Below are 27,826 nucleotides of genomic sequence, written 5' to 3' on the forward strand. Positions count from 1 at the left end.
GCAGCCCCAGGAGTAAAATCCCAAAGATAGCCCACCGCCTTGTCCATATTGGGAGATCCACGTCTTCCCTGCCACACCCCTGACCCCTTGCCAGTAGGGCTAGCCTTGTTTGTGAAATGAGAGAGGGAAGGACAGGCTCTGGAAGATGGCCACTTGCCTAAAGTGTCACACATCATTGTTGGAAGAGCTGAAGCGTACACCTTAGGACTCCTGACTCATTCTACGGTGCCCTAGTTGAAGGAACTAATCATTTTTGTCCTGGAAAATGGAAGATTGTGGGGAAATACAAGCTCGCTCTTCTTCAGTTTGAAGGAATACTGTATAGACAAGCCATGAAATGTTTTGGATAGCCTAAGTTGGCACTGAGGGTAATTACAATGAGGCAGAGTTGAGGCTTATTGAAAAGAGAGAGAGAAAAAAAGACCAACCTTCTAACCGACCTGCAATCAGTGAAATAAATGGCCTTAGAAGTGCTCCTTTCCTTACACATTATCAGGTGAGGGTAGATGACCACCTCTTAAGGCTGTGATTACTCTGGAGAGGGTGCTTTGTTTGGGAGACTGTACAGACCTCTAGGATTCCCTTAAACACTGGTGCTCAGTGCTGTGTTTATACTGTGTGCTTAGACTCTGCAGCACCCTGGCTTACCCTGCAAAAGGGGAGACCTCCGCCACCTGTCTCCCACCCACATTGTCTTTTGTGACTCCTTTTCCCTTTCAAGCCTGCCTTTCATGTTTGTCTTAGGTAGAAATGTGGAGGTGGGAGGGGAGGCTGAGGTGAGACGTGTGGGAGGAGTGATTTTTCTAGAGCTTGGGTTTCCTAGGTCTCCCTTGGGAGTTCCTCAGGCCTGTGTGTTTGCAACATTCTTTTTCTAGTCCATTTTCTTGGCCGCCTTGGACCAAGCTGGCTTTTGTCACAACTGCCTGAGTTTGCGATTTGCCAGCCTACGCAGAGCAGGTTGTCTCCACCTCTTTGCCTTTCTCTTTTCTTCTTTCCCGCTTGTCCCTCTGAATCTGTTTCGTGTCTTCTTAATTCCTGGAGGACACGGTGATTTAATATTTAAAAGGCGTTTTCATTCAAATTCTGCCTTTTATCAGGATAATAACAAAGAGAATAATATACAAGTAATATAGTGATTCAAGTTGAAGATCGATTCAAGTGAAGATTGAGAGTAGGTTTTCTGAGGATACCCATAATGCCTTTAACATGCCTTTGGAAAATTAAGCATTTACTCCAGTTATAATGAGATATTTTTACCTTATATCTTGGGCCCACTGGAGACTTCCAGGTAGCACACCGATTCTGTTTTTCTTGAGCATTTACCTCCTGTGTTGGGCCGGTTTGATTTGCTGTGTTTCATGGTCAGACTGCCTGTGGACATAATTGTTTTTAGTCTTAGCAGAATTTAGCTGAGTTTGGTTTAAGATACAGCAATACCCCTCCTCAGTTGAAATAGGAGAGTTAGCATAAAGGATGTTTATGTCAGTAATTATATTTTTGGCTGTATAGCACAGCAAAATGTTTAGGAAAATATACTTGGTAATTTCAAATCTTAATTTTTAATTTTTTTTCCTCCAGAAATGTAGTATGACTTTTTGCTTGCATCTTTGTTTTTATGTTTGATTACTTGAATTAATGAAAGTCTTTGGCTTCACCAAATTGTTGTGTTATATATTCATTGAGGATGAAACAGATACTCCTATGTCCAAATGAATTGTGGTATATTCAAAAGCTTTGTAAAAGAAGATATATTTAAGGCCGGGTGCAGTGGCTCAAGCCTGTAATCCCAGCACTTTGGGAGGCCGAGACAAGCGGATCCTGAGGTCAGGAGATCGAGACCATCCTGGCTAACAAGGTGAAACCCCGTCTCTACTAAAAAATACAAAAAACTAGCCGGGTGAGGTGGCAGGCGCCTGTAGTTCCAGCTACTTGGGAGGCTGAGGCAGGAGAATGGCGTAAACCCGGGAGGCGGAACTTGCAGTGAGCTGAGATCCGGCCACTGCACTCCAGCTTGGGCCACAGAGTGAGACTCTGTCTCAAAAAAAAAGAAAATACATTTAATATAAGTTAAAACTGATTTGGAAGGAAGGGTCTACTGTTTTACTTGTTACAAATGTTATGTTTAGAGAATTACTACAAGAAATAGTTTTCAAATATGAATGTGCTTAAGGCTTATTTAAGGTGATAAGCTTTAATAAGCTTATTTCCCAGGTCTTGAAAATTCTGATTCTGATTCATTTTTAACACATACCCAGATGATTCTGCACACTGGGAACGATATTTCTGAAAAATACCCCAAATGGTGGGGAAAAAATAGTGCTACCTACTTTTCTAAATTTATTACTTGCACCATTTGATATTTCTTTTTTTTGTTTTCTTTGGACGAGTCTCGCTCTGTTGCCCCAGGCTGGAGTGCAGTAGCTTGATCTCTGCTCACTGCAAGCTCCGCCTCCCGGGTTCACGCCATTCTCCTGCCTCAGCCTCCTGAGTAGCTGGGACTACAGGCGCCCACCACCACTCCCGGCTAAGTTTTTGTATTTTTAGTAGAGACGGGGTTTCACCATGTTAGCCAGGATGGTCTCAATCTCCTGACCTCGTGATATGCCCACCTCGGCCTCCCAGAGTGCTGGGATTACAGACGTGAGCCACTGCACCTGGCTGATTTGGTATTTCATAGAACTAATCTTACCTGTTGAAAACCTAATTAACTTGTTTATAACATCGTGTTTTACTGGCAATAGAGATGGCTATCATGGTGAAGAATCTTTTCCTTCAGAAGAGGAATGGACAGATACATTATTTATGCCTGCCAGGATCATGTGTTCCTTTATGAGTCTGCAGTGACTAGGTGATTGGGTCCTGGGTTATCTTAAATTTGTTTAGTGTTTTTAATTATTAGAAGGAGACATCGTAATTCACTTAAGAGCAATAAAACTTATTAAACTGTATAGCATTATAGGTTGTTCAGTGGAAGTAATTTCAAAACGTTTCCTAGCATTTGGCTAGAAAAGTCATTTTTGTAATATCTTTACAGTAGTATATTTAGCTATATGAAGTTTGTTACTATAACATGATATCTTGATTGAATACTATGGCCTGTTTTTATATATTTGAGGCAAATGTTAATATGATTTTACTGAAATCTTGTTATGTATATTGCCTTCCTGATAATTAAGTTGATTGCTCAGAAATTATGACTTCTAATTATAGTGCAATTTTCAGTTTGACTCATAGGAAGAGAAATTGGACATTATTTTCATTTGAATCAAGAGACCAAAGGTAGAGAATTAAAAGGTGCCTTGTTTACTGATTTGAAAATATGCTTTGAAAGTCTTTGAAATTCATTTCCTACCCAGTTCCCTTCTCTGATTCTCGTTTTAGGCTCATTTTCCTTTCATGAATACTAAGTTGGAATTCTGAAAGGTATTTTAATTGTGAAAACACAAGTAAATTGGAGATGATTATAAAACATATTCAAATAGTTCACATTTTACTTCATTTTGATAGACTTCTTATATATTCTACACTTAAATATTCTGACATCACTAATTTTCAACAATTTTATAATGTTTCCTGGGCCTGCTTATTTATGGCTTGGTCTTTTAGTCTGTAATGTCATTAAGTGAGTTTCCTGATTAGATTTTTAAGATTTGTTTAATTGCCTGTATTCTTCCTTCCCTGATTTCCTCATTTCCTCCTGATTCCACTTTCCGCAGTGTGGTTCATAACTCTTAGGGTTCCTGTCATGCTTTAAAAAAGCTATATAGTTATTTTAAGTGAATTATACAGTGTGTTAGCAAATGACAGGGCTGATAGTTATCTTTTGTTAGATAGTGTTTTCATATCACTAGGTTCAGAGTCTACTTTTTGAATTATCAACTAGGGTTAAAGTAGGCTGAACTAATGATCTGGTTGTTGCAAAAGTCCTTCTGATGTTTTAGACAGTTTGTGCCTTTGCAGGATCTTGGTTCTTTACAGAGGAAGCCAAATGGCCCCTTAACTTTTGGCATTGCTTGGTAAACGGTAGGCACTCAATAAACATGTGGATAAACATGTTTCCATCCTGAACATTTTTAGTAAGATCATTGGAAAAGTCAGTTTTTATTAAAAATGTTTAACCTTGATCAGTATTCCAACACAAAGAATCTCCAGAAATAACTTAAGATTGTTAAACTGCAGAGTGGAAGTTGTAAAGACACCTGTTACAAAGATTTCTTGTCAGTTTTTATGTTTGCATCTGCAAAATCTACAAAGCTTGAGTTGTTAGCTAAGATCTGAAATAGATCTCCTGTATGTGATCATTGTATTTGTTGTTTGATAAAGTGGGGCTCTGAACACAGAATTCTTGCAGACTTTGTCAGCTCATAACTTGAAAAGTAGAGGTAAGGATATTATATGTTAGTAATAATTTGCACTGCAGATTTCCTTGAGTCCATACCTGGTTTTAAATTATTGTCACCATGGTCAGACAAATAGTACTTTGACATAAAAGAATTTTTTTTTTTTTTAAAAAGCCTGGCACATCCTTGATGTTTGTTATTTTTTTCTTTTTAATCCAAGTAGTACCTACCTTCCTTAGTCCTAGCTGTAGTATGAATAATATTTCATGTATAGTCTGGCCTAACCTTGGGGTTTACACCATGGTTATTGAAGATAACATATTTTTCCTTTACCCACATGGATGAGTAATTCTTGGGGATTTATTGAATAAGAGGCTAGATGTGGAAAGAAGAAAATTTTTCAGCATCAGAAACAGATATTTAGAAGATTATCATAAATTATTAGAAATTCTTAGAAAGAGATACCTGATTCACATATCTGTAGTTAATATTGAGTGGTGCATTCAGATTTTTACTTTTGTCTATATTATCTCCTGTGTTCTGTAGATAATATGGGAAATCATTTTCTCTTCTGTAACTTTTAAGGGTCCCTTCTGGCTTTCTCCTCCTCTTTGTATTAAAGGAAATCTGGTTAATCTCTCATATGTTCACTTCCCTTGTAACTTTTTACAATGAAAATTTCTTTTTCCTTATCTCTCCCTCTCCTCTGTGGCCTTGAACCAAGGTTTCTTCCAAATCCCTTCCCCTCAGAGTCACTGAGGCTTGTGCTTGAATCCTGAGTTGTTAATTCTACCTGTGTTAACTTTCTTTTGAGTTTGTTTTCTCATCTTCTAATGGACAAAGTTGTACCTGTCATGGGGTGGTGTGTTATTTTCCTAGGGCCGCCGTAACACATTACCACATGTCGGCTTGAAACACCACGTTTATTTTCTCAGAATGATGGAGGCCAGAAGTCTGAAATTAAGGTCTTAGCAAGACAGTCCCTCTGGAGGCTCTGGAGAAAATCCTCCTTGCGATTTCCAGCTTCAGGTGCCTGGTGGCTACATCACTGCCTCTGTCTTCACATTGCCTGTGTGTGTGTGTGTGTGTGTGTGTGAGAAATCTCTCTCTACCTTTCTCTTAGAAGAGTGCTTGCTATTAGATTTAGGGTCCACCTGGGTAATCCAGGATGATCTCCTCGTCTCGAAATCCTTAGCTTAATTACATCTGGAAAGACCTCTTTCCAAGTGTCACATTCACAGGTCCTGGGACTTAGGGTGTGGGCATAATCTTTTTGGGGATTTCCATTTAACAAACTCCAGGTGGTTGTAAGAATGAAAGGAAATATAATTGTGTGTGTGTACTTACGTATATTTATATGTCAATTCAGTGCCTGACCAAACTCAGCACTTAGTAAATTCATCTACTGCTCTTCAGAAACCTGTGCCCGTCAAGCTTCTATATCCCTGGAAGGTTTCAGCAGTCAGTGCTCAGTTCTGAATGTTCCCTTCCACTTTGTCCCCTACCTCCGTCCTCGTTGGTGAGCACCAGGATGTCTAGCTCTTGTCTTCTGCCCTCACTCCACCTGGCCATGCCCTGGGTGTCAGCATGGCTGTGGCTTGCTCTCCTTTGCACCTCTGCAGACTGCAGCCTTAACCTTCCGCTTCTATAGGTTTCTCACCTTTTTTAACAGTTATGTCTCATCCTCACAATGACTTCTTGTCCTCTCACTCTCCTTTGCTTTTTTTTAAACTCTCTATCCCACTTGGCCCTTCCTAACTTCCGTTACTACCCATCTCCACTCAAGGCAGATTGTCATTCCCGGGGTGTGCCCTGCTGCTGTGCACCTCAGAGCCTCTGCTTAAACTTTCCCCCCAACAGAATGGTCTTCTCTCCTTCCTCTTGCTTCCTTTAGTGCCTGAAATTATTCACCCTCTCTTCTAGTTTTTTTCCACTCAGGCTGCAGACATGCTCAGGGCCCTCCTCTTGCAGAAAACCTTCCCTTGACCTTGCTAATCACTTGTTTGCCTTTTCTGAAACTTGCTTTCACTTTGTCAGTATGCACTGAAATCTTTACTATTTTCCTTTTGTTTCCACTGCTTCCTGAAGCTGCTGTCTTGAAGGCTTACAGTGATCTCCTATAGGCTTTTCAAAGAGGCTAAATGGTATGATGGTCAAGGGCTAACTTGCAGGAGCCAGACTGCTGGGATTTGAATTCTGGCTCCACCACTTCCTAACAACTCTGTGACCTGTGGCAAGTCATTCAACCCCCTGCTTCAATTTCTTTATCTGTAAAATGGAAATAATAATAGTACTTGCCCTCTAGAGTTGCTTGTGAGGATTAAATAGGTTAGTGTATGTAAAGTATGCTTGACAAAGAGAGAATGCTGAATTTTTTTAAGCTGTTGTTTTTAAGTCCTCCTTAGCATCTGTAGCATTTGACATGGTTGACCTCACCCTCTTCTTTAGTCCATTAGCTTTTTCACTGTGTTCAAGCTGAGATTAATTCACTTTGGGATCTTTTATCTTTGTGCTGCCTATTTGTGGTCTGTCTTCACCTTTTTATCTCCCTTTTGGATAATTTTTCTTCTGGGAATTTATCACGATAGTACCAGCTGTTACATTTATTGAATGTCTCTCCAAATGGTATTTCTAGCCCTCTTTTAGCTTCAGTCCTACATTTATAACTGCATCCCAGATTGCCTCACCAACATCATCATCTCCCTCTCAAAATCATTTATTCACTTGACTTTTGTTAAGAGAGCTGGGAACTGTGGCAGCATGTCATAGCACCTAGGAACAGAGATATCAGGATTACAGGGATGCTGCATTGGTGTCCTGCAAAGCCCAGGAAACAGTTCTGGATCCCTGCGGGCAGGCATGTTCTTTTTGTCTTGAATCCTTGCAGTACTGTTAGTGAGCAAAACTGGGTGTGGAAAGGGGCTGGGAGGCAGTTTTATAGCAGATGTGTCCCTTAATTTCCTTAAGTGAAGAATTAGACAAGTTCATAAATCTCTTGCCTTGCAAACTCGGGATAGAATGCCTGGCCTAGAAGCTTTCATAAACTGTTGAAAATAGGTTTTATTATTTTTATTTTTTAAATTTTTTGAGATGTTGTTATCCCCTGGGAAGCAGAACTGGTAAATAAGTTAGATTTATATCTCACAATGCAGAGCCAAATAGAAAATGAATGAAATTAGAGAATAAACAGCATGGTTTTAATTAAGCAGTGGTAGGTTTCCCTGTTTGTTTTCTGAGATGAGGGTTCTTATAAATTGGAATAGAAATTTTAGACAAGGATTTTCTCTACCTAAAGACTTGCCAATATGACCTTACATTTTATTTTTTGCAATCTATCCATCGGACAAAGGGCTAATATCCAGAATCTACGAAGAACTTGAATTTACAGGAAAAAAACAACCCCATCAAAAAATGGGCAAAGGATATGAACAGACACTTCTCAAAAGAAGATATTTATGCGGGCAACAGACATATGAAAAAATGCTCATCATCACTGGTCATTAGAGAAAAGCAAATCAAAACCACAATGAGATACTGTCTCACACTAGTTACAATGGTGATCATTAAAAAGTGAGGAAACAACAGAGGCTGGAGAGGTTGTGGAAAATAGGAACGCTTTTACACTGTTGGTGGGACAGTAAATTAGTTCAACCATTGTGGAAGACAATGTGGTGACTCCTTGAGGATCTAGAACTGGAAATACCATGTGATCCAGCAATCCCATTATTGGGCATATACCCAAAGAATTATAAATAATACTGTGATAAAGACACATGCACACATATGTTTATTGTGACACTGTTCACAATAGCGAAGACTTGGAACCAACCCAAATGTCTATCAGTGATAGACTAGATAAAGAAAATGTGGCACATATACACCATGGAACTATGCAGTCGTGAAAAAGGATGAGTTCATGTCCTTTGCAGGGACATGGATGAAGCTGGAAACCATCATTCTCAGCAGAAAACTATCACAAGATCAGAAAACCAAACACTGCATGTTCTCACTCTTAAGTGGGAGTTGAACAAGGAGAACACATGGAAACAGGGACAGGAACATCACACACCGGGGCCTCTCGGGGGTGTGGGGGCTAGGGGAGGGATAACATTAGGAGAAATACCTAATGTAGGTGACGGGTTGATAGGTGCAGCAAACCACCATGGCATGTGTAAACCTATGTAACAAACCCGCACGTTCTGCACAAGTACCCCAGAACTTACAATAAAAAAAAGACATTACATTTTGTACTACTACTGATAAGCAAGTTTTGGGTTTGGGTTAACATAATTTTACGTTTGGAAAGCAGACAATTGGAACCATTCTCATACTGGTTTAGTGTGTCTTGCAACCCTTTGACATAGCACTTTCTTCCTGTTAACGACCACTCTCTATTTAAACACAGCTTCATTCCCTAATGGGTTTTGATCTTTAGGGATTAAACCCATGAGGACCATTAACCTGCGGAATGTAACTCAGCTGTAAATGATTTGGAATAAGTAAATAGATTTTCCATTTGGAGAAATTGGTGTCTAGCTTAATTTTGGTCTTCATTTGTCTAATGAATAGTAAATGCGCTCTTTTTCACCTTTGTTAGAGGTACCATAAAAAAATCATTTTTAAGGCCAGGTGCGGTGGCTCACGCCTGTAATCCCACCACTTTGAGAGGCTGAGGCAGGCGGATTGCCTGAGCTCAGGAGTTCAAGACCGGGCTGGGCAACATGGAGAAACCCTGTTTCTACAAAAAATTAAGTGGGCGTAGTGGCAGGTACCTGTAGTTCCAGCTACTTGCGAGACTGAGGTGGGAGGATCGCTTAAGCCCGGGAGGTGGAGGTTGTGGAGAGCCAAGGTCAAGCTACTGCACTCCAACCTGGATGACAGGGTGAGACCCTGTCTTAAAAAAAAAAAGAAATCATGTTTTTTAACGGTTTTGTTACCTACAAGTTAGATAATTTAAAAAGTTGTTTCCAGGAAACAATAATGCATATAATGCTCCTACTTAGCATCTCATTTCTTAGGCCAGGATCAGTCCTGGAAGTAGAACTTTTTTGCCTTAGGCTGAGTTCTAGTACTTTGTAGCAGGTATTCTTTTCACAGTTTGGTGTAGCACAAATATAAGATGTTTATATTACTGACAACAAATTTCATATGTAACTTTTAGGATTAAATAATCCAAGGTGTTGGAAACCAGGTGTCGTTAGTAATCTATGTGATGCTGCCCCACCCACATCATTTCAGTTGAACTTTGGGTCTTCATTTAGGCTGAGTGGTTAATGTTAGCTTGTCTTTTATTGAACATTTTCCTGCATTTTTGTTGGCCGTTCTTTTAGTTTTCTTTTTTCTCTTCGTATCTTGTCTTCCAGTTTTTCATAGTTATCAAAGATGAATTTATTGTTGTAGATACTGTCATTATTAAAAATTAATTTGGATTAAGAAATTAGAAAAAGTCAAAATATACAAGAATGAGATCAGGAACGAATACATTTAAAAATAGAGGAAAATAGAATTGAGATAGTCAAGACAGATTATTTAAATATAAGCAATGGAATACACAAATATGACAAGTCTTATAAAAGGGAGTGCTTGCTCTGGCAGCAAATATACAAAAATGGGAACAATACAGAGAATATTAGCATGGCCCCTGCATAAGGATGACATGTTTATTTTCAAATTTTACATAGAAAAGAAAAGGGAGAAAATAATTAAAAATCAAAAGTAGAGATTCAAAAATTATATAAGATTATGTATAGCTTTACCTAATTTGAATATCTCAAATTGTTGAATCTCTGGGACGAAATACTCCAAATTGAATCAAGAATAAGTAGAAACTGAAATACATCTAATACAGTTTCTGGCAGAGGGCAGGCATTCAACAAATCAACAAATTGAATACATGAACAGACAGGAATTGGAACAGGTGTCTGATTACAGCTTTTTTGTTTTTTGACAGAGAGTCTCGCTTTGTCACCCAGGCTGGAGTGCAGTGGCGCAATCCCGGCTCTGCTCACTGTAACCTCCGCGTCCTGGATTCAAGTGATTCTCCTGCCTCAGCCTCCCAAGTAGCTGGAGCTACAGGCATGTGTCACCACGCCTGACTAGGTTTTTTTTTGGTATTTTTTAGTAGAGATAGCATTTCACCATGTTGGCCAGGCTGGTCTCATACTCCTGACCTCAAGAGATCACCTGTGCTGGCCTTCCAAAATGCTGGGATTACAGGCATGAGCCACCACGCCCGGCCAGATGACATCTTCCTTTTATGAGAAGTCAGTTCAAACTTTTAAGGGCTTAATATCTGCCACACTGTATCAGTTGTTTCAGAGTTCAGAAAATGACAGCAATGTGTACAGTCTATTTTATGAAACTAACATTAAGAACAAAGCATAGATAGCAAAAAACCCAAAAACCTTACTTAGGAATATATATTTAAATTGTTATTAAGAAGTTTTTCCCCCATATGGTCTATTTATTTTAATTAATTTCAACTTTTATTTTAGATTCAGGGCATACATGTGCAGCTTTGTTACACGGGTATATTGCATGAAGCAGAGGTTTGGAGTATGATCGATCCTGTCACCTAGGTAGTGAGCATGGTACCCAATAGGTAGTGTTAAACTTCTGCCTTGCTTTGTCCCTCCCTCTTCTAGTAGTCCCCCATTTCTGTTGTTACCATCTTTATGTTCATAAGTACCCAGTGTCTGGCTCCCACTTAGAAGTGAGAACATGTGGTATTTGGTTTTCTGTGCCTGTGTTAATTCGCTAGGATAATGGCCTCCAGCTGCATCCATGTTTCTGCAAAGCGACATGATTTTATTCTTTTTTATGACTGTGTTCTTCATTCTTTTAAAGTCCACTTAAGTACAAAAATGTAGTCAAAATGTGTTGTATTTGTAAACTAGTATAGTAAATTTAGGTGTAAGCAAGTTAAATCTAATTACAGGACTACTTTCTAGAAAGCCTGTAGACATGCTCTCAAAAATGATATCTGTAAAGCTTTTGTGAAACCTGGATTTCTGTTTCTTTCTTTTTTCTGGAGGTGAAAGAAAAGTTTCATTTTACTCTGCTTTTCTAGTAGTTTTATTTATGCTCTGCTCGTATGTACTTTGAGCAAGTTCACATTTACATAAAAAGTGGGAAAGATGGTAGTAAACATTAAATTTCTCTCATCCCTCTATTCCGTCTTGAGAAACTAGAGTAGGACTCAGAAAATTAATCAGCATTCTTAATTTTTTTCATTCAGCATTCATCTTTTGAGAGTGTCATTACTGTATTCAGAGACAGCTTATGTTAAAATTGAGTCATTAACTGAGACTTGCAGTTTCTTGTTTTTGCCATGATAGTGAGCCTCTGCCTCTCATCTGAATGGAGTTTATGATTTTTAGCTTTGCGTTGAGAGACTTGAAAGAAGAATGCACCACTTGCACGAGTGCCTTGTGGAAACGAGGAAACTGAGATCCAAGGAGCTGTACAAAGTTATGCACAGCACTAACAGAATTGGGACCAGGAAAGGAGTTTCTCACTTAGTCCTGTGCCTCTGGGGAGTCTGGACATCTCAAAAGTTAGAGATTTTTGTGATGAAGCTTTGTCAATTTACCAGTTTCTCCCAGCAGAAGAAATTTGGAGCCTATTTTTGAAGCACTTATTGTGAAGAATTAAATTGATCCGCTTTAAAAATACACATTGATTTTGATTTTACTTGCTTTTACCCTGCTGGTAGATAGATTTGTGATTGAAAGGGAGTGTAAAAGTTGAATTAACTCTTAGAAGTGACCCAGAGAGATACTTATCCTAGATCACCCCTCCCTACAAACACGTCAAGAATTTTCAGGACCGTTGCAAGATCTTTATTCATACATTATGGGATTTATAAGGAATCCTAGCTTTTGTGAAGTTTTTGGTAGGAGGAAATTAATATTAGAGAAACTGAATTATAACCAAGATTGAGTACTTGTAATAAAATGCCTTTTTGAAATTTCTAAGTCTATTTTATAGTAGAAAATCACTTATGGATGTGGGGGTTCATTATGATAGTTTGTTCAGTTAGTTTCATTTTATTTGATAGGTGGATATTTCAACTTTTTTTGTTTTTATTGTTTTTAAAAAATCTGTTTTTGTCAGTTTTTATAGTAGGCAATATTTTGTATTTCTGTTTTCCCTTTGGACGTGCTGATTGAGTCAGTTTATGTTTATTGGGCACTTCACCAATTCTGAATATTATTTTATTAAATAATAAAAGCTTACTGAGTTATGACATTTTTTCTCTATTTTTCTTTTATAGCCAACACATACCTCTTTATGGTACAAGCTCGAGGTATAATGTTGAGAGAAAATGTGAAAACAATAGGTCATATGATCAGGCTGTACACAAATAAAAACAGTACGCTCAACGGTACAGGTAAGACTACTTCCTGCTTAACCCCTTGTAGTCACAAAGCAGTAAATCAAATCTTTTACAGTCTGTTTTGCCTTCAGGTAACTTCCTGTTAAAGATGAAGGTATCTTCCCCTAAGCATCCTGGCAGATTATTTTACTGTGCAAATCAAGACTATTACCTATTTTAGGACGTATGAAGGTGTGGTCACAAAAGTGATGAGATTTTGTACAAACACTTAAGTTAATTCTTGCAAACAAAATATAGAAAGCAGCTTCTACTTTTTCAATTCACATATTGCATTAAAGAGAAATTAACCAGAGAATAATTTATTCATCTTAGTAAGCCATACTACCATCTCTCTTTATGTTCATTCTAGTTCCTAAGTTGTTCTCCCAACTAGGTCTAGAAAATAGTTGTTTTTAATTATAGAAGATTGTTAGTAGTTTTATGGCCTTTTTAAGGAGCTAAAGGAGAAATTTTATAAAATTGGAAATTGGTAACTACTCTTGTCTTTTTATTTTATTTATTTTTTTGAGACGGAGTCTCGCACTGTCGCCCAGGCTGGAGTGCGGTGGCGCAATCTCAGCTCACAGCAAGCTCCGCCTCCCGGGTTCACACCATTCTCCTGTCTCAGCCTCCTGAGTAGCTGTTGATTACAGGCGCCTGCCACCGCGTCTGGCTAATTTTTTTTTTTTATTTTTGGTAGAGATGGGGTTTCACCGCGTTAGCCAAGATGGTCTCAATCTCCTGACCTCGTGATCTGTCCGCTTCAGCCTCCCAAAGTGCTGGGATTACAGGTGTGAGCCACCGTGCCCAGCCTACTCTTGTCTTTAAAATGTCACCTGGAAGTAGAAGCTGCATTAGAATCCCAGGAGGTTAAAATCTAATAGGCCGAACCAGTGATTTAATGATGGTAGAATTGATGTAAATAGATCTCACTATTGTGGAAGAATATTAATACTTTTTTATGGCAGCGTTGCCACAGTGTCTCCCAAAGTTATTAGGTGTTTCTTTAAAGGATTCAGTGGGGTTGTCAGTTGTTGCACCCTTTATGGTCTCATTTTGAAGAGTTAAAAATAAAGATTTAATTTGTGTTAGTAATTCTTCCTTATGTCACTGTAAACCTACACATTTTACTAAGAGAAAGTCTGTCTTCCAGCTGTAGGTGTTCTTTCTTAAATGTATGTTAAGGTGGGTGATAGTTTTAGACCCTTCTAAAAATTCAAGAGTGTGACATATTGATCTCAATTTAATATCACATGTGCTTTTATAAAATCCAGTTTAGTCATTTGCCTAATATGTTTATGATGTCACAAATCAAAACACTCTTGTTTTATTTTAATTTTTTAACCTTGAAGGATTTTTTTTTAGAAGGACTGTCTCAACATAGTTGATGTTTTAATACTACAGTAAAAGTCTCATTAACTGTTCTTTAGCATGAATGAGTCTTCTGAATAGTAGGTCAATTTTAGAAGTTTAAACATTTTAAAAGCTTCTGTAGATTTGTGCTGGTTGAATAAGTTGATTGTAAAAATGTTCACTGAAAGTTTGTTCAACTGAAAGGAAATAGACATCTTTAAGTTGGTATATTTGTGGGAATGCTAAAAATTTGTGCATATCAGGTTGTTTTCCCTGGGGTATGAATAAGGTATATGTGTGGATGTTGAGCATGATTAGGAGGAATGATTACATGGACAAGACAATCTTTCCCCATAGTACCCTGCAACTGAAAAAGAAAACTTTGAAAACTTTTCATAGGGTTCCTTTACTGATGGTAAAACTGTTCTCAGGCAACAGTCATTGTATACATTAGGGATTAGGTTTGGATGTAACAGAGACCTGTCTGTGGTGGTTTAAACACATGAGGCTTCTTGTTCTTATGTGAAAGAACTCTGCAAGTTGGATATCTGTGGCTGGTTGTAGAGGCTTCTTAAAGTAAGTCATCACACTTCATTTTCTGCTATCTGTCATGTAGCTCCATGGTTAACTCATAGTCTAGGATGGCTACTTGGGTGCCATCTTGGTGTTTGAACTTGGGTCAGTAGGAAGGAGGAAAGGGAGGACAAAGAAGAACAAATAAGGTACCCCTTTTTCTGGAGCCTTCCCAGAGGTCCCATACAGTATTTTTTCATACATTTAATTGGCTAGAACTTAATTGCCTGGCCACATGCGATAACACTGGGAAATATAGTCTTTGACCAGAGTGTGCTGGAACTCTAGTGAAACTGGCATTCTGTTACCTAAGGGGAAAGGGAAAAATGGACTTTGAGTCAGCAGTGAGGCTCTGCCATGTTCATTTAACCAACATTTACTGAATATAGTTAGTATATTTAACCAGATATTGGAAACACAATATTAAGAAAAACAGTCTCCTTTAATATGAGGATCTCTAGGCCTCTGGGAGAGATGGAAACATAAATAATTATTTATAATGCAAATGGTTATTTCTGCATAGACTTCTATAGATATAATATCCAAAAAAGAAGATAATGGCCTATAAGGTATACAGAAAGCTAACTGAGCTCTAGAGGAGAATTGATTAATATACAGTGGGTCATTTACAGTTTAACGCTAAATGATAAATAGATTGTGATGGTTATAAGCACGTTTGATTTCCAAAAGGGGTTTTTAATCCTGTACCTGCCTTTCTGTGGCATCAAAATATAAAAGATGTATACTATTTTTGTAAAGAAATTATATACTCTCATAATCAGATGGTGCTGTGTAGCCCACAGAGCCAGTCAGATTATGAAAACAAGATGTATTCAGTGAATTCATCTAATTACTGAAGAAGATAAGGGCCATGCAATGTTAGAGTGGATAGGTTTGTTGGAAATAACCCAGCATGCCTCCTCATTTGATGGATATATGAATTGAGGCCCCCAGACACTGCCAGACTGACAAGACAAGTTAGTGGGAAACAGACTAGAACTCTCATCGGTTTCTAACACCTGTTTTAAGCTGCTGTTTAGCAGGAAAATAAAGCCATTAAAAGGTGTTCTTGGGTCCTGTTCTCCTTTTCCTTTAGGTGATAAGGTCCAGTGAGAATTAGTAGGGGATCCATCTGGCAGTTTTCATTCTTTGTTTCCCTTTTCTTTGGTTGTGTTTCTGGAAGGGAGGAAGAAAGCAGGGGGCCCAGAGCTCATCTTATTTTTATCCATTCATTAGATGAAATAATGTCTATCTTTTATAGCAGTTGTGGTGGATCCCAAATGCATCTGTCATGCATAACCTTTTAAAATAGTTCCTGACTTTGAAAGCAGTGGTTATATATGATGGACATTGTTCACCTAACCACTTTTGTAGGAATAATGACTCTGTGGGTTTATTACAGTGAAATCTCTAGAAGCTTAAATCATTATTGGCTGTATTATCATTTGTGAGGTGTTTATTTACGGTATGTTGCTACTATGTTGTAGGTACTTTTATTAGGTGCTGGAAATCAAAGACAATTTGATTTTAGTTAAAAGAGATATTCAGAATAATACATGGGTTGGTAGATAGACTATATACACATAATACATTGAGAAGACACAAATACCACCGAACAGAGTACTCCAGGAGTGTGGAGGTGTTTCTCTAAGTCTGGCAGTGAGTTGAGCTCCTTACGATGTGGCCAAGAATAGCACGTTTAGTTCTAAAACTTTGTATTCAGTGAAGTGAATATAATGATATTGCGTAACTTGAAGGCACTTAAATGTGGTTCTTTAAAAACTAATAAAAGTGATAGAATGTTTACTTTGTGATTCAGTCATTCTAGCACTAAAATAAAAAGTAGAACAATTCTTTCTGGCCCTCCTGTTGCCATTTGACTCCCGAGAAGGAGTTAACAGTTTGTTTTGTGGAAATGTCTAGAGAACAGAGCACTTCTGTGAATTGGATGCGGGTTTAGAGAATCATAGCATGTGGCTAAGAGAAGGAGCCCAAGTATTAATGATAAAATTAATAAATCATGCAGAATAAGAAAATACTCTTAAAGTTAGTGCATGACATTAACAAAAGGATTGAATGAAAATGTAGATATTTTTCTGCCTCAGTTTTATAAGAAAATGAGCCTTGTAACATCTCAAGGCAGATGACCCCCAGGGACAAACTTACTCTTTTGTTTTTTTTTTGTATTTTAAAATATTGTTATATCATAGTTGTACATCCAAGGACAACCTTATTTATTGTCTCATTCTTGTGAATGTGTAGTGTATAGTATGTCCTTAATAAAAATTGAAGAGATTCAGAAAAATTAGCATCGCTATATAGGTAGCCCATCTTTTCTTTCTGGTGGTATGTGCAACAAAAGCTATAATATGAACTGTGTGTGTGTGTGTGTGTGTGTGAGAGAGAGAGAGAGAGAGAAAGTGAGCGCACGCTAGCTAATTAGTGAAGAACTTGCCATTCACTATTTATTGTTTTAACTGCTCGCTTACTCATATTGAAAAGCACACTAACTTTCTTGTATTTTTATTTTAAGTAGCACTTTTTATATTTTAAAAGTAGAAAAGGGTATAATAATAACAACAGTCTCCTAGCTTACTCCTCCCTGAGTCTCAATCCTCAGAGAACTAACAATTTATTCTTTATTTATCTTTATGTTTCTATCCTGCTGTCTCTTGATTTATCAATTTTAACTACTCCTGTTATGGAAGAAAGACATTTAGTATTATAGTCTCATCCCAATTTTACGTAACCTTTATCCCCAATATAATTACATCACAATTTAAGTTCAGTCGTATTGTTGATGTTGTTAAGAGAATGTAGATAATGGTTTGTTTTCCTGAGTCTAGTTGTAATTATGTTTGTTTTGTAGATCTGTTTATTTTTGTTGATGTTACTTGTTAACTCTTTTTTCCCTCCAATTTGCAGAACGTTCTTAATCTGTCACTGATTTTCCCTTAGGCACATGAGTTGACCACTCTAAGGGGGGTTTCCAAAATCCCTATGCCATTGTCTTCACTCTTCCAGTGCTGCTTTTGAGAAGTCTGTTGACTATCCTGATTGCAGTTACTGTTCATGGACCAGTTTTTTCTTTCTGGAGACTTTTGGGATCTTTTTGTATTGTTAAATTTCACAAAGAGCATCTTGGAGCTTTGTTTTTCTTCTCTTACTGGGAGCAGTCCTATCAATATGGAATATCTTACCCTTCGATTCCCCAAAATATTTTTGTATTATTTCTTTGATAATTTGTCTTCCTGCTATTTTCCTTTCTTTTTGGAAATCCTATTATGTATTATCATTTCTCTCTTGTTTTTCAATTATTTTTCTTTCTATCTTTCTGGGAGATTGCTCTAACTTTATTACAATGCTTTCATTTGATTTTTTAAATTTTGGCAAACTTATTTTTAAGAATTCTTTTTGTGTATTTTTCTTTTCTTACTGTCTCCCTCAAATAAGAATGCCTTATCTTCCTTTACAGGAATATTGAAGATAAGTAAGTAACTCTAAGGTATAAATCAATGAACTTGACTAGACACTGTCACAAAACTCATAACAATAGTGATCTTAAGCAGTTTTGGTGGGAGTGACAGAAACTCAATTCATGCTTATTGCACTCGCTCCTACCACTAGCAAAGTAGGAGTCCCCATGAAAAGAGAAGCCCTTTAAAAAAAAAAACTTGAATTTTGGTATATATCTATCTACATATATATATTTAAAGTATCTTAAGTAAAGAATCAGGCCAGGCATGGTGGCTCACACCTGTAATCCCATCATTTTAGGAGGTTGAGGCAGGAGGATTGCTAGAGCCGAGGAGCTGCAGACCAGCCTGGGCAACATGGCAAGACCCTGTCTCTGCAAAAAATAAAAAATTAGCTGGGTATGGTGGTGCGTGACTGTAGTTCCAGCTATTAATAGTTGGGAGGAGGCTGAGCTGGGAGGATCACTTGAGCTGAAGAAGTCAGTGCTGCAGTGAGCTGTTATCATGCCACTGTACTCCAGCCTGTGTGACACAGCAAGATCCTGTCTCAAAAAAACAAAAGAATCAGAACTTCATTGGACTTCCTTCCACTTGCTTTTGCTTGGTATCTTTAAATCTTTCAGACACATGGGGAATACATTGAGCATGGGCTACCAGAGTAGTGACTGTGGTCTTGGTGTGTCACTGGATATACAAAACGATTAATGTTCACTGAATTTCTCCTCCCCTTGTCATTTGAAAGATTTTCCTTGTCAGATGCTTGCCAGCACTCCTACAGGGAGAGACAGTGGGGAGGATTGTCTCATTGGGGCTTTCCCACTTCCTGGTAGAATAGGCCTTAGCAGTTGTACCATCATTGATCTCTCTCATGTTGAGGTTTTCTGGGAGTGCATTTACCTTAACACCTTACTGATGCCCTGTGAAATTTGTAACTGGGGTTTCCATGCAGTTCTTTGGAACTGGACCTTCTCTTGTGACTTCTGTTTCTTCCTTGGTGCCCGACCTGGAACCTTTGTCCATCCCAACACCCTCTGCTTAGCAGCTGTGGCAGGGCCTCTTTCATTCGACAGCCTTGCAGGTGGCGCGTGAGGCTCTGCCCTGAAGTACTGTCCTGACTCCCACGCTGCATCCTCACCAACTCCATTGTGACAATGACTGAATACTGATGTTAGGGAAAGGTGTGCAGGGGAGGTGCTTAGTTTTCTTTGGCTCATCTCACATACTTCCTATCTAATTTGCAGGATTCTGTCGTTAGCCTACGGTCAGAGGGTTTAGCTCCTACATTGTCTCTCATTGGAGCAGATTACTCAAGATTCAAAGAATATCTTCACATTTTCCTAAAGTGTCTGCTTGAGTTTCACTTTCTGTGGTACATCGTTTGTGATCCAGGAGACAGACAATAGTTGAATGAGCTGTTTTCATCTCTCATTTCTTACTCATTGCACGTTGATGTCATTCTCTTAGACCAGCTTCCCTACATAGCAGGAAACCTGCGTGTCATGGTTTCTAGAGTTGCGTCTCAGAACTTTGCTCCAGAAAGGTACTGAAATGTGATCTCTCTGGTTCCACATTCAAAAATTCTAAGCCTGTGACTGTCTCATGGGTCAGGTGCTCATCTCTAATCGCTCATAGCTACAGTTACTAACTATTTCTGTGGGCCAGGGATTGTTCTCAGCACATTACACATTTTATCTTATTGAAGTTTAAAAATGACAGTATGAAGTAGGCATAGATGGTAAACTACATCATGTCCTGCCCTGTATCACACAGCTACAGTGTGTTGGAGCGGGGATTTGAACTCAGGCATTTGACTTTGGTGCCCTGTATGCAGTTTAACTTGCTAACTCTAAAGATAATGGATCTAATGTAATAATAGCTCCAGGGCTCCCGTGGGGCTGCAGCCCGCAGGCTGGGAATGACTAACTTAAAGGTTTAGAATGAGCTGTATTACAAAAGTAAGTTGAGTGGGTAAATCTCAGTTTCTACAGTGTGAGGTGGTAAGAAAACATCACTCCCACCCCTCTGCTCTGTGGATGCTGGTAGCAAGCACGCAGCAGTTTGGAACACCCGTGGCTGTGCCATAGTGGAGGGGATTCCCTGTTATACTTTCACACTCCCTTTAGATCGGGCTCAGCCAGAGGAGGGATGGGAGCAGGTGTTCTCACATGGTTGCAAATGGGACTGCTATGTCTGTGTGCAAGGATAAGGGTGTGCTGCTCTCTAAATGTCTCTTGGGAAATCATGCGGAGAGGTCTGTTCCCAGCAGCAGTGTGCTGTTCTCTAGTTCTTTAAAGATAATTGATTTTAAGTACTTCTGTAGATTGTGTGCTGTAGTTTTCTCACAGTGACAGTGACATATTTCATTCCAGGGACAAAGCAAAAGGCCTTTTTGTTTTTGTAACTCTTTTCTCTCTCTCCAAGATTATCCTGAAGGCAATAATTCAAGTGATTATCTTGTTCAAACAACAACGTATCTTCCGGAAAACTTCACATACTCACCATACCTCCCCTGTCCAGAAAAACTGCCTTATATGCGTAAGTTGTCATCTAATTTTGACTTAACTGTTTACTTGTGTTACAGTATGGTCATAAAAACCACATGATTTGAGTGCAGCAGGATCAGGTCATGTGCACCTGGGTGCACATGTTTATATTATGCAGCATGTTATTTGAACTTTTTTTTTTTTTTTTGGCAAAGTGCTTTTTGAAGGGGGATGATTGAAAAACTGAAGAAAAATACAAAGGGAGAAAATGACAAATACCCATCTTGCTCCCACCCAGCTTTAAAAACGAATACTTTGGCTAACCTACGTCCAAGTTCTTTTAAAACGGTGTTTAAGAGAGTAATTAATGTGTAGTCTACTTTTGAATGTGTTAAAATGTTCCTGGTTAAGCAATCCTTTTTGACCACCATCCCCAGCGCCGGCTCTGCATTCCTTCCTCAGAAGTAACCTCACCTCTACTGAGAGTTTGCTGAGTATTCTCACCGGTTATGAAAATTGTTTTTTACATAGATAGATGTCTATACAGAAAATAGATATTGTTTCAAAGGAGAATTTATGTAAATTGGTCTTAAAAAGTGCATTTCATTCTTATAACTTGGTTTTTTACATACTTTTTTGAGGACTACCCATGTTGTTACATATAGATCTAATTTTTTTCCCTGAACTATTCCTGTGTAGTACGTCTTTGTATAAATGTATCACATCTCATTTACCTGTTTTCCCACTGATGGACATTTAGGTTGTTTCAACTTTTTTGCTATCACAAAATAGCAAAAAGAAAAAAAAATGTGTGTATATATATATATATGTATGTATAAAGAACAACAGAGTGTGGGTTTTCCTGTGCATATATGCATCTGTACTTGAGGATTGATGGCTAGTGGTGGAATTGCTGGGTAGGTTGGCTCAGTTTTTCCAGATTTTGTCAGTTGCTCTCAAAAGCAGCTATACCAATTTATATCCATAACAGCAAAGCATGAATGTACCACTTTGATACAGATGGACTTTTAAATTCTTGCTAATCGAAAGATTAACAAATGGTTTCTTATTGTTTCAATTTTCACTTCCCTTATTCCTGGTGGGTTTGAGTAGGTTTTCCCATGTTTGTGTTTTTAAATTTTCTCTCCTGTGACTTGCTGCATCATGGGCTTTATCAGTTCCTGGTTGGTTATTGTGTGTTGGTATTGATCTGTAAAAATTATTTATATTCTCGCAGTGGCCTGTTATCTGCTATGTGTTTTGTAAGTATCTTTTCACATTCCCGGGCTTCTCATTTTATTTTGTCTTTTATTTTATGGAAGTTTAAAATTATAACATTTTCAAATGTTTTTTATCACTTTACCTAGGGGTTTTGCTTTTTTTTTGGTCTTAAAGCTTTTCTTACCCTGAGGCCATACAAATAAATACCTTTATTTCCTTCTAATGATTTTACTATTTTGTTTTTAACCTTTGTGTGTAATACATCATAGTGATAAAGCTACTGTACTTTAAATATATATTTTTAAAATTATGAAGATAATACATTATCATTATTTAAAAAACACTATACTCTCAACACTCAGAAGCTACACAGCTATTATTTTGGCTTTTTTTTTTTTTTTTTTGGTATATCTTCTACCCCTTCCCCATGATTTTTAAGCATACTTTGTACATGTAGATTTGTATCTTAGATTTGATATAATTAAAGATTTATATAAACATCTTTTTGAATCGCTTATTTATCCATATTCTGATGTATTTGGTATCTGTTTTTTATTCTTTACACGAGCTTTTTAAATTGAGGAAATTAGCCTTTGCCTATCATATTTGTAGGATTTGTTTTAGTTTATTGTTGATAGATATTATATATCGATAATACAAAGAAAGATTGACCTAATATCATCTAAGGCAATGGCTTTTAGTCTTGAGGGTACATCAGAATCACTCTGATCATCTTGTCAAGCCCCATTGCTGGTTCTTGCCCTCAAGAGTTTCAGACTCAGCAGGTGTGGAGCGGGCCTGAGAATCTGCATTTCCAACAAGTCCCACAAGGTGATGCTGTTGCCGCTGAGCCTTGGGCCATGTATTGAGACCCATTGATCTAGAGTAGTGGGCCTGGTCCCTGGTATTTAAGGAAAAAAAAATTCTCAGGTGATTCTAATCTTGCTGTCTCTTTGCTATACCATAATAAAGAATGGAATTCAGTGATTTTTGTGGTTGTCATTACTTTGTTATTGCAGCCTTATTTTCCTAAAAATGAATACTTTTGTCTGTATAATACTGAAACCACTGGGTAATGCTCTGTTGAAATATTGATTACAATAATTTCATCTTCATAATTTTCATATTCAAGGTTTATAGTTTCAGGAAATCTTTCTGTTCTTGATTTAGTTGCCATTTTCTTTAATTAGTGCTTTATGAGTACTAATTAAACTCTTTTTCAAAGCATCTGTCTGCCACTTCCTCATTCTGGTACTCCTCTCCTCCCGCCCCACAGCCCATTGTACCGTCTGTGTCATGGTGACTGAGAGATTGCGTCGTGCGTGGCTGCTGTGCACGCCTTTACACTGGGGTTGGGGAGGGGCCTCAGCACTGCTGCCCCTTCTCTCTGCTTCCCTGGAATCCTTGCATTCTTTTGTAAGAGAGGATCACACTGGTGTGGCCAGCCATCTTTTCACAGCAGGCCCTCTCAAGGGCTGCCAACTTTGGGTCCTGTCCCAATTTTGTGCCCAGTTAGTGGTGGCCGTGGTGGCCATGATGGCAGGGTGTTTCATACATTTTTATGTGTTTCATACATTTCAGCAGTGTTTCATATTTAATAGTGGCCAATTACACTGTAAAATCTATTTTAATGCATATTTTTATATGAAGAATATGAGTGAATACTTCTTTCTTGTTAGTATTTATAGATTCTCCAAAGGGCAAATCCACATTCACCTTTATTGCATTTATGTAAGATTCTTTGTGCTAACAAAGTAAAATAGAAGTTTCACCTTTCTGAGGCTAAAAATTAATAAGTGCTTAGTGTGGATGTTTTGATTTTAATTTTTATGGGTGAGGTAGAAATGGAAAATGTCAATTGCATACTCTGCATTAGACTGAAAATAGACTTACCTTTAGTTTTCCTATCTTTTAATTCTTATTCAAATAGAATACGTTTGCTGTGACATTTATATATTCTGTTCTTACTGTTTGTGGACTAGTTCCCTTTACGGTTTAACCCTGATCGTTTCTATAGTTGCTAACCTTATGAATATAACAAAAGCTCCAAGGACTTTTTGAGATGAATTTAAATAATTCAAATGAAAATCAGCAAAGAGGGAAAAGATAAGCAAACAAACTTCAGCAAAGCTCAAATAATGCTCATGTAACAAACCATCATGCATATGTTTATTGTAAAAAAAAAATGAGATGGGAGCCATTTGCCATTTAGAGTCAACCAGTCATTGATGAATAGCCGCTGTACAGCGGTCCCTGTGTTGTTCATAGAAGTAGGCACGGGAGAGACAAAGCTGAACATGGTCATGTGTGTGGCAGCCCGGAGCAGGTAACACACTTGGAGAAAGGCATGCTATGAAAAGCCTATCAGGTCGGGCGTGGTGGCTCACGCCTGTTTCCTAGCACTTTGGGAGGCTGAGGCGGGTGTGTTACCTGAGGTCAGGAGTTCAAGACCAGCCTGATCAATATGGTGAAACCCATCTCTACCAAAAACACACACACACAAGTTAGCTGGGTGCAGTGGTGCGCGCCTGTAGTCCCAGCTACTTGGGAGGCTGAGGCAGAGAATTGCTTGGAACCTGGTAGGCGGAGGTTGCAGTGAGCTGAAGTCGCACCACAGCACTCCAGCCCGGGCGACAGAGCGTATTTTTAAAAGTAAAAAGGTTATGAATGTGACAAAAGGGAGACAGCAGTTTATTCTGCAAGGGAAAGGATGATGTCAGAGAGAGGTGTCATTAGAACTGGGTCTTGCAAGATAACTGAGAGAGAACAGCATCACTATGAGGAGGCGCTGTGTATTCTGGGACTGGAGAGTGGTCGGCTCTGGCCAGAGAGGGTGTGTAAGTGGCGTGTATGGGAAAGGAAGCTGGCCAGAAGGGTCTTGTGTAAAGGACTGAGGAACCTGAGGGCCTTGTGGGTTCCATCATTCCTAGGCATCCATGAGGTGAGCTTCAGAGGGAGAAAAGCCTGTGAGCTTATATGCAGATGGTTGATTTATGAGCCTGTGTGCATTTCTCTCAGGCGAGAGTGCATGGTTTTCAAAGGGTCTAGGGGCAAAACAAAAACAAACAAAAAACAAAACAACCAAAAGCAAAAATAAAAAACCCCACTGCTTTAGGGAAATGGAGAACCATCAAAGGCTTTAGGCAGGTGAATGATGGACTAGGATTGTATTTTAGGAAGATTATTCATATGAGAAGCTGAAAAATAGGTGAGAGTGGAGAAATACTGGGATCACCAGGAGACCAAAGAGGAGCTTGCTGCAGGGAGCCCACAGGCAACAACAAGGGCAGGTGCCAAGGCTCTGGCATTGGAGAGAGGAGGAGGCACAAAAAAGAACCTACAGGGTACCGTTGGCCAGATGTGGTGACCAATTGGGAGGTGAGGATTAATTTCCAGGTTTCAGACTTGGTGACCACGAACTGAAGTGATACAGAGTAACCATCACATTTGGAGGATGGGGAAGTTAGTAGTTTCTGTTTGGGCTGTTTTGTTTGAAGTTCAGGAGGGTTAACTTGGGGTCTGACTTTCATAAGAGATCTGGACTGAAGATTAGAGGAAGTGAGGTGGGAAGAAGGCTGAGAGTGGGTCCCTGAGAAGATCCGTACTTGTGAGGTGAGTGGCAGTTAACAGAAGAAGGGGAGACAGGAACCTAGAGAAACCAGAGGATGGTGTCTGGGGGCCAGGGAGGAACACATCCCGGAAAGAGACTGCTGTGTCTTGTCACATACCTGCAGACAGCAGGGAGAGTGAGGAACCGTGAAAGGGCCACTGAATTTGGTGCAAAAACGGATGGAGAATACAACAAGCACGATTTCAGTAAAGTGGTTGGGAAAGAAGCAAAGTAGACTGTCTTGAGAAGTGAGTCAGATGTGTGTGAAGACTGTAGGTGAAACGAGAGAAATTTGGTGGCAAAGGGAAGGAGAATGGGGTAAAGGATCTAGAGGAGGTGGGGGTAAGGGAAGAGCTCTTTAGGAAGAGATGGACTTGAGCGTGTTATAGGCATCATGGAAAGAAAGGATGGAGAGAAGAGGCCGGGCGCAGTGGCTCATGCCTGTAATCCCAGCACTTTGGTGGGCAGATAACCAGGTCAGGAGATCGAAACCATCCTGGCTAACACGATGAAACTGTGTCACCACTAAAAATACAAAAAATTAGGTGGGCGTGGTGGCAGATGCCTGTAGTCCCAGCCATTCGGGAGGCTGAGGTAGGAGAATGGCATGAACCCGGGAGGTGGAGCTGGCAGTGAGCCGAGATCATGCCACTGCACTCCAGCCTGGGCAACAGAGGGAGACTCTGTCTCAGGGGAAAAAAGAAAAGAAAAAGGAAGAATGGAGAGAAGAGAGCTGGGAAGGATGAGGGAGAAGCACAAGGGAGGTCTCCATAGAGCCAGGTTAGAAAGTGAAGGGAGACAATGCCTCAGGTTGAAAAGTGAGCATGGAAAGCCTCAGGAATGCCTCCTCCCCTGAGGAAGCCTGAGGTTTATTTGGAGATGAGGTGGAGAGCTAGGGTGATCGTGCCTGCTGTGTCGTTTTCCTGGTAAAGCAGGAGGCCACGTGTCCCTGAGGGCATGGCCAGGAAGGACTGAGCAGCTTGAAAGGGAGGAGTAAGTATTTAAAAAGTTGTTGTAGGGAATGAAAAGTGGAGTCAACTAATCATAAATTAAAAGGTGACAGGTTAGCCTAGAGAGCCCTCCACCCCACCCTGGTGGGGTCACAATACAAAAAGAAGTGACACTTGTTTTTGCTGAAAACTTACTATGCTTAAGGCAATATGTTAGGTATTGCAACCCAAATGATAGGATTAATCCATATGCTTATGTGCTTTCTTTAGTTATGTTTATTAGGTAGAGAATTGGAGCATGGATAATTGTCGCCACAAGGATGGGACCTGTAGCCCAGGTGTGGCAGGTTGGGGCGGTTGTAGATAAGGTGTTTGTCAGTGTGTAGGTGCTGTGATCGGGTGAAGGTCATAGAGCTGCATTTCTCTAAGTGTGATTCAGATGACATACACTTGTTAAAAATGCAGCTGTGGGCCGGGCGCGGTGGCTCACGCCTGTAATCCCAGCACTTTGGGAGGCCAAGGTGGGTGGATCATGAGGTCAGGAGATCGAGACCATCCTGGCTAACATGGTGAAACCCCGTCTCTACTAAAAATATAGACAATTAGCCAGGCGTGGTGGCGGGCGCCTGTAGTCCCAGCTACTCAGGAGGCTGAGGCAGGAGAATCGCATGAATCCGGGAGGCGGAGCTGCAGTGAGCCGAAATGGCGGCACTGCATTCCAGCCTGGGTGACAGAGCAAGACTCCGTCTCAAAAAAAAAAAAAAAAAGTTGTAACTGGGATACTTGTTAAAAATGCAGCCTCTGAGCTAAACCCTAGACTGTGAAAGTCAGGGCTCTTGGTTGCAAACCACAGAATATACTTTATCTGATTTAAGAGAAAAAAGAATTCATGAAAATATATTAGAGAGCCCAGAGACAACCTGGGTGGCTAGAGATTAGGTTGAGAAATTGAGCAGCCAGAACAAGGCTCAGACCACTTTGAAACATCCCCCGCTGCCACTTATCAGGGCTTATACCTCCTACCAGCATTGCTCAGGTCTGGAGACCAGAAGTGCCGCTTCTTGGTTCCCCGTAAAGCTAGAAGCTTTTGCCACCACTTTTACTTGAAAGATAGTTTTGCAGAGTACCCTTGTCCTTACATTGTTTACTACTGCTTCCATTCTCCTGTGGGTGCATTTGGTCACATGACCACTCCTACCTGCTAGAGGGGTTTGGAGAGTGGGTTCTAGCTTTTTCCTTTGAAAGGCAGGACTCAGTGGTGGGTAGTTCAAGCTGTTGAAATGTGTTCAGTTAAAGCCAGTGGACAAAACCATGACCCATGAGCTTCAACGGACACGGAAACTTTGACAGTGTCGCTAGTCACCTGCATTTTAAACAAGCACAGCTAGTAATGCTTAGGCACACATCAAAATTAGCAGACCACTTTATACAGAGGCCAGATAG

The 27,826-nt window shown here is 39.4% G+C and overlaps 1 protein-coding gene and 1 pseudogene across 3 annotated transcripts in view; both read left to right on the plus strand.

The window, feature by feature from the left end:
• B4GALT6 (beta-1,4-galactosyltransferase 6) overlaps nt 1-27,826 on the plus strand; it is a 62,939-nt gene that overhangs the window by 5,944 nt on the left and 29,169 nt on the right. For 2 of the 3 annotated variants that reach the window (XM_026455163.2, XM_026455165.1), the window contains exons 2-3: nt 12,616-12,732; nt 20,541-20,654. In XM_026455163.2, the coding sequence (XP_026310948.1) occupies nt 12,616-12,732; nt 20,541-20,654 (231 nt within the window). The remainder of the gene's footprint in view (nt 1-12,615; nt 12,733-20,540; nt 20,655-27,826) is intronic. The other variant, XM_026455164.2, reaches the window with a different exon arrangement.
• LOC111539802 lies at nt 9,924-10,016 on the plus strand (annotated as a pseudogene).

Source organism: Piliocolobus tephrosceles, chromosome 18, assembly GCF_002776525.5.
Source record: "Piliocolobus tephrosceles isolate RC106 chromosome 18, ASM277652v3, whole genome shotgun sequence".
Lineage (NCBI taxonomy): Eukaryota > Metazoa > Chordata > Mammalia > Primates > Cercopithecidae > Piliocolobus > Piliocolobus tephrosceles.